The 10,554-nt window shown below is 49.9% G+C and overlaps 1 protein-coding gene across 1 annotated transcript; it reads right to left on the bottom strand.

Moving 5' to 3' along the window:
• Window positions 1–153: 153 nt before the first annotated feature.
• On the bottom strand, window positions 154–10,052 carry LOC122495278 (optic atrophy 3 protein-like). Its single transcript, XM_043601015.1, has 2 exons — window positions 9,932–10,052; window positions 154–1,918 (listed from the first exon to the last, which is right to left on the bottom strand). The coding sequence occupies exons 1-2, from the start codon at window positions 10,050–10,052 to the stop codon at window positions 1,401–1,403; spliced, it is 639 nt and encodes a 212-aa protein (XP_043456950.1). The 3' UTR covers window positions 154–1,400.
• Window positions 10,053–10,554: the final 502 nt, after the last annotated feature.

Below are 10,554 nucleotides of genomic sequence, written 5' to 3'. Positions count from 1 at the left end.
CCTGGGCCTCAGTTTCCCCATCTGGGAAAGGGCTTACGGGATGACTCTGCCCTTCCTGTGGGACTCCTCCCAGCTTCTCTCCTAATTTCAGTGAGCCTTGTACCCATTTTGTAGATGTACGTCACGGTTCTCTGACACATTCTTAAAGATGGCTTCTTTACCCCAGAGCTCCTTTAATTATAAAATATTTACAATCTTGAAAAAAAAAATAGAATTCAGAAGTCACAGAGCTCACACACACCCCCTTCAGTGGTTCAATGGGTTGGCAGGGGGTAGGTGGGGTAGAAAACCCTGCCTGGTTGGAATATTCCATTCGGATGGGGGTGGGGGACTTCAGAGCTGAGGGGCAGGTGGTCCCACTGCGTGAAGGAGGGTGAGGGTGGGCTGGGCGATCAGTCCAAAGGCAAGAAGGAAGAAGGAATCCCTGAGTACTTGAGAGCAGGCTTGGATGGGATGTGACAAGTGACCCATGTAGCAGGGGACTGGGTGGGTCCCTATGAAGGGCTAGCAGGGAAGGACAGTGGAAAAGGACAACAGGAGGTCCAGAACTTCAGGTACACAGAGCCTTAGACCGACACAGAATGGCCCATCCCCAGGCAGGACCAATTTTTCTGTCCCAGAGGACCAAGTCCTGTTGGAACAGACCACAGGCGGTGGGGAGACCCTGTACCATGGGTTATGCCGCAGACTAAAGTGGGGGGTATCTGTTGGAATGATCCACTTGAGGGGGTGACCTGCTGAGGTACGAGTGGTTGGTGGACTGAAGGCAGGAGCCACAGGGTGACTCACTGGGCAGAAGGCCCTCCAAGACCCATCCTTCTCTGTCCCCTCCAAAGTGAGGTAGATGGAAAGTGACCGGGTCTGTAAACCCACTGGGAGCTTGCATTTTCTTTACAACGGTCTGCACCAATGAAGAAGGGGGAAAGGGCCTTCTGGTGTAATGGATGGGGGGGGGGGACCCTACTCAGATAAGTGGAAGTGTGACAGAATGAGCTGCCTCGGTCCATGTGTCCCGCCGGCCCACCTAGTAGCGGGTGGGTGGGATCCAATGGGACACGATCTCTTTCCATTACAGAGTGTTAAACCCGTGGACTGGGCCTGGGGGTGGGGGGGGGGGGGGGAGAGAGATGGCGGGGGGGGGGGGGGGGGGAGGATAGGACAAAGGGACTCCTGTTGGAACAGAGTCCCTGTGGAAGGTACCTCCGGCCAGGTTAGTAGGGAGGCGGCCGACCAAAAAAGCCTGGCTGGATCAGCCCCAGTCCAGCCTCCCTTCCGCCCCGAAAGGGACCAGGTGGAATCAGCTGGGCAGGTTCCTCAACGGACCGTGTGGACAGAAGGCCATGTCAGAGTCGTCACAGCCCCGACAACAGCCACATCGAAGACCGGGGCCCTACAGTCCCCTATTCCTCGGGCGTCGCTCGGGGGGCGGACGGCGGGTCCCGGGCGCAGAGCCCGGCGCGCACCTCTCGCATCTGCGCCTGCAGCTCCTCCAGCGCGCTCTGCGCAGGCGCCGCGCGCACCTGCTCCTGCAGGGCCTCCAGCGCCAGCGCCAGGTGGCCCACCTCGTCCCGCATCGCCTCCCAGGCGGTCTGCCGCTCGCTCCTCTTGCGACGCTGGTGCGCCTGGTGGCGCCAGTACTCCAGCACCAGGCAGCCGCCGGCCACGAGGAAGACGGTGGCCTCACCCAGCAGCTCGGCGCCCAGCTCGGCGGCCGCGTCCTCATTGAGCGGCTTGACGGCTTCCGCCCTGAAGCCCATGAGGCGCATCTTGGCCCGCATCTCCGCCCAGTGGTACACTGCGGGGGGAAGAGGGGTGAAGGATCTTTGGCCGCGGAGCCGCTGCAGGCCCCGCCCCTCGACGCCTCGGCGTCCCGGCCGGAGCAATGGGGACGCGGCCGCCGGCGCCAGGGAGTGGGCGCCTTAGAGACCGGCGCCGGGCCGGGTCAGTTGGCGGGCCTGGGGCGGCCCGGAGGGCATCTTCCGAAAGCTTCCAGTAGATTCTGGCAAGCAGCCGGGGCTGAGAAAGGCCGCCCCGGAAGGGCCGTCCGGAGCGGGGGCCGCACCTCTAGGGGGAGGGAGAGGACAGAGCCCGGGCAGAGGTAAAGCTGGCTCCTTGAGCGCGTTCCCAGTGCCCCCGAGGGCCAGCCAGGCTCCCTCCCGCCTCCCCCTAAGGTGGCGCGGCCACTTCTGAGCTCCCGAGGTGTGTTCGCTGTGGGGTTTGGGACTTCAAAAGGAGCTCGGGGCTTGAGCCACAGGCTGTGCCCACAACGTCTTTACCTGATCACTTATTCATGCGAGTGAGGAGTATCAGCATTGTCACCGTTTGGAAACGCAACGCAAGCGTAGACTTGGTGCGGAAACGCGGGTCACCCTAGGGGTGATTATTAGCCATCCACAGACCGAGGGACTGATGGGGGGAAAGACGCGTCCTCGGGCTCATTACGAAATGAATTTCTGAAAACGTCCTATACGTCACGTCGGGCAACCATCCCCCGGAGCAGCCACGCTGACCTGGTTGCCTTTTCCTCCTTCTAGTTAGAAGAATAACATAAGGACGTGGCGGGCGTGGTGCTGGGGGCGGGGGGTGGGGGATGATTTCAGCAACATGGAAGGGGGTGCACTGAAAAACAGAGAAGTCCACCTTCCCTACCTCCGGCTTCAGGCCTGCTCTTACTCAAACCACTTCTGGTCTTTTCTGCATTTATTGCTTCCAGTTTAACCCCATGATGCCAAATAACAAGCTTACACCTCCATTTCTTGATGTGCTAAGTTGACTTTTCAAAAAACGATTGTGTTTTCAGGGGCACCTGGGTGGCTCGGTCGGCTAAGCCTTCCACTTCGGCTCAGGGCACCGTCTCATGGTTCAAGGGCTCCAGCCTCCGGTTGGGTTCTCCGCTGTGGGCACAGAGCCCTCCTCAGATCCTCTGTCCCCCTCTCTCTTTCTGCCCCTCCCCTGCTCCAGTGCACACGTGCTCTCTCTCAAATATAAAATAAAATAAAATAAAATAAAATAAAATAAAATAAAAGTAGGGGCACCTGGGTGGCTCAGTTGGTTAACTGTCCGACTTCAGCTCAGGTCACCATCTTGCAGTTCATGGGTTCAAGACCCGCGACGGGCTCTGTGCTGACAGCCGGGAGACTGGAGTCTGCTTCAGATTCTGTGTCTCCCTCTCTCTCTCTGCCCCTCCCCAACTCTCCTGCTGTCTCTCTCTCTCTCTCTCTCTCTCTCTCTCAAAAATTGAATAAACATTAAAAATTTTTTGAAAAGAAATAAAATAAATGTTTCCGTTTTTTCTGCTGCCACGCATCCATTATGTGACTTTATAACATATTCTGCATCCCGTACTTGCCCCTGTCAATTTTTTTTTTTTAATTTTTTTTTTCAACGTTTATTTATTTTTGGGACAGAGAGAGACAGAGCATGAACGGGGGAAGGGCAGAGAGAGAGGGAGACACAGAATCGGAAACAGGCTCCAGGCTCCGAGCCATCAGCCCAGAGCCTGACGCGGGGCTCAAACTCACGGACCGCGAGATCGTGACCTGGCTGAAGTCGGACGCTTAACCGACTGTGCCACCCAGGCGCCCCTTTCTTTTTTTTTTTTTTTTAATTTTTTTTTTTTTTAATTTTTTAATTTTTATTTTTATTTTTTTTTGCCCCTGTCAATTTTTACAAGCGATTTTATTTACTTGTTTGTTTTGCGGGGGAGAAAGAGTGCGTGTGTGGGGGCGCAAGTGGGGGGTGGGGCAGAGAGAGGGGGAGAGAGAGAATCCCAAGCAGGCTGCCCGCCACCGGCCCCGAGCCTGACCCAGGGCTCGAACTCATGAACCGTGAGATCGTGACCTGGGCCAAAATCAAGAGTCAGCGGCTTAACTGACTGAACCACCCAGCCGCCCTTACAAGTGATTTTAATTTAATTTTTGACTGCTTACTGGCAGTCTTGGTAATTGTAAATAAGATATACCTATTTCTGAACTTCCAGGCGAATATACCGGTAAGTACATTAACAGGCCTACCCTGTCCTGTACTCCTGTCCTGGTTGTTATGCCCCCCCCCCCTCCCGGAACTTGCAGCTGGTGTCAGAAGGAAGGGTCTGGATGAGCCCCTAACTTTGCACATCTTAGGCCTTCCCTGCTCTCCTTGTCCCTGTTACATCTTCTGGAGCACAGCCCAAGTCGGAGGCGCCAGCTGCAGTGACCCTCATCGCCTCTAGATGTCACTGTCCTGGTTCCCATCCCTCCTCTTCCTTCCACATTCCGGGAGCTTTCTTTAACTTCTCTATCAGTTTCAGAGGTTCTTGGCAAACATATTTGTCTCTATGAAGCCTTTATATAGCCTTCCTTTATTTAAAAAAAAAAATATTTTATAGAAGATCCAGACATGCAGACAAGTTTTAGAGTCTCCACTCAGCTTTATCACCTCTGTGACCTGGTAAGTGAACCAAGTGAGAATTCTGAGAATGTGGGCCCAGCGATGCCCAAATCCAGGCAGGAAGTGTCTCTCCTGGGGCCTTCCCCATAGTTTTTTCCCTCCCTGCAGCCCCTGCCCTGGTCCAGGCCTCTCCTCTCCCACCCTTACCTCCTCCAAGGCCCCACAAGGTAGCCTTTTTTTTTTTTCTTTTTTAGGTTTATTTATGTATGTTGATCTTACTCTTATAGTTTGTAGATTCTTTAAACTGTATGTATCTACTTATCTGAAAATAAGAACCATTTTTCCCTTCCCGCTTCTTTTGCCATTTATTCCATGACTCTTTTGAGACATCAAGGAAGAAAGTATGATATTTGCTGTAGAATTCTATCAAATTAAGGAAGTCCCCTCTATTCTTAGTTTTCAGAGAATTTTTTTTTTTTAAATCATGAGTGGGTGTTTACTTTCTTTTTTGTTAAGCTTCTTTTTAAGTTTATTTAGTGTGTGTGTGTGTGAGAGAGAGAGAGAGAGAGAGAGCGAGCAGGGGAGAGGCAGAGAGAGAGGGAGGCATAGAATCCGAAGCAGGCTCCAGGCTCTGAGCTGTCAGCACAGAGCCCACCCTGGGGATCGAACTCACAGACCGCGAGATCATGACCTGAGCCGAAGTTGGCACTTAACTGAGCCACCCAGGCGCTCCTCATTCATAAATCTAAAGAAACAGTCCCTTAAAGGTAAGGGCTCCAAATGGAAACTCAGCCTAAAATGGAAGGGAAGGGAATTTTCTGTCAAAATCTGTAAGTTAAACCGTGGTTGTCAAGCACGTAGTTAACAACGAAACCAGCAAAAACAGTGAAATCACTCATGTTTGCTTTCCTGGCAGTGTCTTCCATCCACAGGCAGGCTTTTGCCAACACACCAACAATTCTGAAATACTTCACTACTAATAAATGTCATAATTTCAAAAATAAAAAATAAAAAGAATGAGTGAGCTATATACATTTCGACACAGAAAAGTTGCCAAAACATAACGTGCGGTGAAGAAATACATACAAGTCCTGAAAGACACATAAAGTATGATTAAAAACAAGAACATGCATTGACTTCGGACGCATGCAGATCTAGGAAAAGTATAAAGTCTCACATGGAATTATACTCAGCATCGTCAGGACAGATGGTGGAGGAGGGAGGGAGAACTGATGAGGCTTTGGTTTTATTTTCTACAAAATGGGGAGGAGCACCTGGCTGGCTTGGTCGATAGAGCATGCAACTCTTTTTTTTTTTAGGTTTTATTTATTTATTTTGAAGAGAGAGATGGAGTGCGTGAGCTGGGGAGGGGCGCAGGGAGAGGGAGAGACAGAATCCCAAGCAGGCTCTGCATAGTGCCAAGCTCGAACTCATGAATGCAAGATCATGACCTGAGCCGAAATCAAAAGTTGGCTGCTCAACCGACTGAGCCACCCAGGCACCCTTGAGCGTGGGACTCTTGACCTTGGGGTTGTGAGTTCGAGTTCCGCGTTGGGTATAGAGATTACTGAAAAATAAAATCTTAAAAAAAAATTTTTTTTAAAAACAAACCCAACATTAGGAAGATAAATAACCCAATTAAAAGGAGCAAGAGGTGGGGCGCCTGGGTGGCTCAGTCCATTGAGCATCCGACTTCGGCTCAGGTCATGATCTCACAGTTTGTGAGTTTCAGCCTCTGCCTCGGGCTCTGTGCTGACCGCTCAGAGCCTGGAGCCTGGTTCAGATTCTGTGTCTCCCTCTCTCTGTCCCTCCCCTGCTCGCACTCTCTGTCTCTCTCTCAAAAATAAACATTAAAAAAATTTTTTTTTAAAAAGGAGCAAAAGATTTGAAAAGAGACATCTCACCAAAGACATACAAATGGCCAATAAGCACATGAAAAGATGCTCAACTTATTAGTCATTAGAGGAACACAGATCAAAACCACAAGGAGATACCATTTCACACCTACTAGAATAAGTATAATAGATACAACAACAACAATGACAAAGCCAATAGCTTTCAAGGTTTCAGAGCAAAAGGAACTCTCACGTACCTCCTCCAGTGGGAACGTCAAATCGTGCGGCCACTTTGGAAAGCAGTGTGGCAGTTTCTTAAAAAGTTAAACATCAATTTACCATAAAACCCAACGAACCCACTCCCAGGTATCTACGCAAGAGAAGTAGCATACGTCCACGTGCGTGTGCCCAAATGTTCGCGGTGGCGTCTATTCACAAGAGCCAAAAAGAGGAAACAACCCAAGTGGCCATTGATTGGCGAATGGATGAACAAAATCTGGCGTATTTATACAGTGGAATATTATTAATACATAAAAAGGAGGGTGAAGCAGTGATCCATGCTCCAACATGGATGAATCTTGAAAACATTAGGCTGAGTGAAAGAAAACAGACACAAAAGGCCACATAGTGTATGATTCCTTTTATGCAAAATGTTCAGATCAGGGAAATCTATAGTAGATTAGTGGTGGGGGGGGTGGGGGGTAGGGGTGTGGAGGGTGGGGGATAGAGGTATGGAGGGTGGGGGGTGTAGGGGGTCGAGGGGGTAGGGGGTGACTGCTAATGGATACGCGGGATCTCTTTAGAATGACAGAAATATTCTAAAATTGAATTTTGGTAATGGTTGCACAGCTATGTAAATTTACTAAAAATAATAAAAGAGTCCACTGGAAACAGGAACTTTATGGCGTGTAGATCCTACCTCAATAAAGCTGTTTAAAACAACAAAACAAAACACCAGAGTCTCAGAGCATCTCCTGTTGAGACTGGCAGATCCCGTCGTGAGCCGGGGTCTCGAACTGATGACAGAGGCTCCCTGCTGAGCCCGAGCAGGACCCTGGCCAAGCAGCCGTGGCCTCAGGAATGAATGCTGGTATTTGTGGGGTGTTCGGCTTGCCAAAATCTAAGATGCGCCCCTGCCGTCAGCCAGGAACGGCGTGTAAACTGGAGAATCCCATGACTTCCCCAAATGGGGATTACTATTCTGCCACAGGCACGGGGCCCGAGGCCAGCAGCTGGGGCCGCCATCGTGGCCACACGATGTCCCCAGGGACCCAGGCTCCCTCTCCAGCCTTACCTCCCTCGTTATGGGGCTCTTAGTCACATGCCCAAAAGATGCCCGAGGTCGCTCTGGGCACCCATATCCTCCTTCTAGGCAGTAGGCAGGGCAGGGGTGGTCACAAAGCATGTGCATCTGAGCCGTCCCTTTTTAGGAGGGAGCCACTGGATTTCCTGAAAACCCCAGAGAGTAGATTTCCCCTTTACTGCAGGGGAGCCCAATATTCCTGGCTGGCTACATGGTTACACCCAATCAAACTGGGGTTCTCATGACGGAGAAGCGGGGGGCGGGGGGGGATGGTGACTTAACATGGGACAAGAGTGCCTGCCAAAGTGAGTGCCGCTGGGGGGACCTGGCCTCTCTTTACAGCCACCAGAAGAGTCTTTGCTGCTCTCCCACCCTGGCAACCAGCTCTCAGGCTCACGGGCCAGGCTCAGTCACCTTGCTCCCTCTCCGGACCTGAAATCTTGAGCAAGGCTTCAAGGACGCTCCTCAAACTCCCTGAGCTACACTCACTGCAAGAAGCCAGAGAGAGGGCCCCTGGGTGGCTCAGTCGGTTAGGCATCTGACTCTTGATTTCAGCTCAGGTCCTGATCTCGTGGTCCATGGGATCAAGCCCCGCATCAGGCTCCGTGCCATCAGCACAGAGCCTGCTTGGGATTCTCTCTCTCTGCCCCTCGACCACTTGCATGCACTCTCTTTTTCTCTCTCAAAATAAATAAATAAACTAAACCTAATGGTTTGTTGCTCACAGAAACAGTCCTGACGCTTTAAAATGAACACATGTCGGACTTCAAACTGTATTACAAAGCTGTCATCATGAAGACAGTACGGTACCGGCACAAAAACAGACACTCAGATCAATGGAACAGAATAGAGAACCCAGAAATGGACCCACAGGCGTATGGCCAACTAATCTTTGACAAAGCAGGAAAGAATATCCAATGGAATAAAGACAGTCTCTTCAGCAAGTGGTGCTGGGAAAACTGGACGGCGACATGCAGAAGAATGAACTTGGACCACATTCTTACACCAGACACAAACATAAACTCAAATGGATGAAAGACCTAAATGTAAGACAGGAAGCCATCAAAATCGTCAAGAAGAAAGCAGGCAAAAACCTCTTCGACCTTGGCCGCAGCAACTTCTTACTCAACACGTCTCTGGAGGCAAGGGAAACCAAAGCAAAAATGAACTATTGGGACCTCATCAAAATAAAAAGCTTTTGCACAGCGAAGGAAACAGTCAGCAAAACTAAAAGGCAACTGATGGAATGGGAGAAGATATTTGCAAATGGCATATCAGATAAAGAACTCATCAAACTCAACACCCAAAAAACAAATAATCCAGTGAAGAAATGGGCAAAAGACATGAATAGACACGTCTCCAAGGAAGACATCCAGCTGGCCAACCGACACATGAAAAAATGCTCCACATCACTCATCATCAGGGAAAGACAAGTCAAAACCACAATGAGATACCACCTCCCACCTGCCAGAATGGCTAATATTAACAACTCAGGCAACAACAGATGTTGGTGAGGATGCGGAGAAAGAGGATCTCTTTTGCACTGCTGGTGGGAACGCAAGCTGGTGCAGCCACTCTGGAAAACAGTATGGAGGCTCCTCAAAAAACTAAAAATAGAACTATCCTATGACCCAGCAATTGCACTACTAGGCATTTATCCAAGGGATACATACAGGTGTGCTCTTTCGAAGGGACACATGCCAATGGTTGTAGCAGCACTATCGACGATAGCCAAAGTATGGAAAGAGCCCAAATGTCCATGGATGGATGAACAGATAAAGAAGATGCGGTATATATATGCAATGGAGTATTACTCGGCAATCAAAAAGAATGAAATCTTGCCATTTGCAACTACATGCATGCAGGGTATTACGCTAAGTGAAATTAGTCAGAGAAAGACACAAATCATAGGACGTCACTCCTATGAGGACTTTAAGAGACAAAACAGATGAGCATAAGGGAAGGGAAACAAAAATAATATAAAAACAGGGAGGGGGACAAAACAGAAGAGACTCATAAATATGGAGAACAAACTGAGGGTTCCTGGAGGGGTTGTGGGAGGGGGGGGTGGGCTAAATGGGGGAGGGGCACTAAGGAATCTACTCCTGAAATCATTGTTGCACTATATGCTAACGAACTTGGATGTAAGTTAAAGAAAATAAATTAAATAAAAATTAAAAAATTAAATAAAATAAAATGACCACATGCTTGATCTATATACCATTGCTGACTTTCTGGAAGTTTCCAATGGAACCTCATTCAGCGTTGAGCCCACTTTGCTCTCATCTCCGGGCCTTTGCATATGCCATTCCTTTTGCCTGTAACACTCACTCCTTCCCACACTCATCCTGAATTTTCGGGTCCTGGTTCAGAGGCCTCCTCCTGTGGGAAGCCCTTCCTGACCACCCTGGCTGAGTCCATCAACCTCTGTATGGGCTCTGCTGGCCTAGCTCCAACCGTTCTGGGTTGTCACTATCTGGGGAGGGGCCTGTCTCCTCAATCGCCTGGGAGTCCCGAGAACGCAGGACCAAGAGTGTTTTGGTCATTGCCGTACCTCCAGCACCACCTAGCATGGGCTGGGTACAGAGTGGGTGCTCGGGGAATATTTATTTATTTACTTACTTATTTTAATTTTTAAAAATGTTTGTTATTTTTGAGAGAGAGAGAGCCAGAGCGTGAACAGGGGAGGAGCAGAGAGAGAGGGAGACACAGAATCTGAGGCAGGCTCCAGGCTCCGAGCTTGTCAGCACAGAGCCTGACGTGAGGCTTGAAGTCACAGACCGTGAGATCATGACCTGAGCCCAAGTCAGACAGACGCCCAACCGACTAAGCCACCCAGGTGCCCCTTGGGGAATATTTATTAAAAACATAAATAGGGGCGTCTGGCTGGTTGTTGGTGGAGCATGCGACTCCTGACCTCAGGGTCATGAGTTCAAGCCCCATGTTGAGTGTGGAGCTTACTTAAAACATGAGAATAAATTAAAAAATAAAAGCAAACAAATGAATCCGTCAATCAATGAATAAGTAACTTCCCAACTAATTACAAAA

This window comes from Prionailurus bengalensis, chromosome E2 (genome assembly GCF_016509475.1).
Source record: "Prionailurus bengalensis isolate Pbe53 chromosome E2, Fcat_Pben_1.1_paternal_pri, whole genome shotgun sequence".
NCBI lineage: Eukaryota > Metazoa > Chordata > Mammalia > Carnivora > Felidae > Prionailurus > Prionailurus bengalensis.
The sequence above is the reverse complement of the archived record's forward strand: the minus strand, read 5'-3'. Positions and strand labels throughout refer to the sequence as shown.

Coding starts and splice junctions, on each gene's coding strand:
- LOC122495278 (XM_043601015.1), bottom strand. CDS start 10,052: ATGACCAAAACACTCTTGGTCCTGCGTTCTCGGGACTCCCAGGCGATT. Junction 1,919..9,931: donor CCAGCAGAGCCCATACAGAG/GTTGATGGACTC, acceptor CCGGTCTCTAAG/GCGCCCACTCCCTGGCGCCG.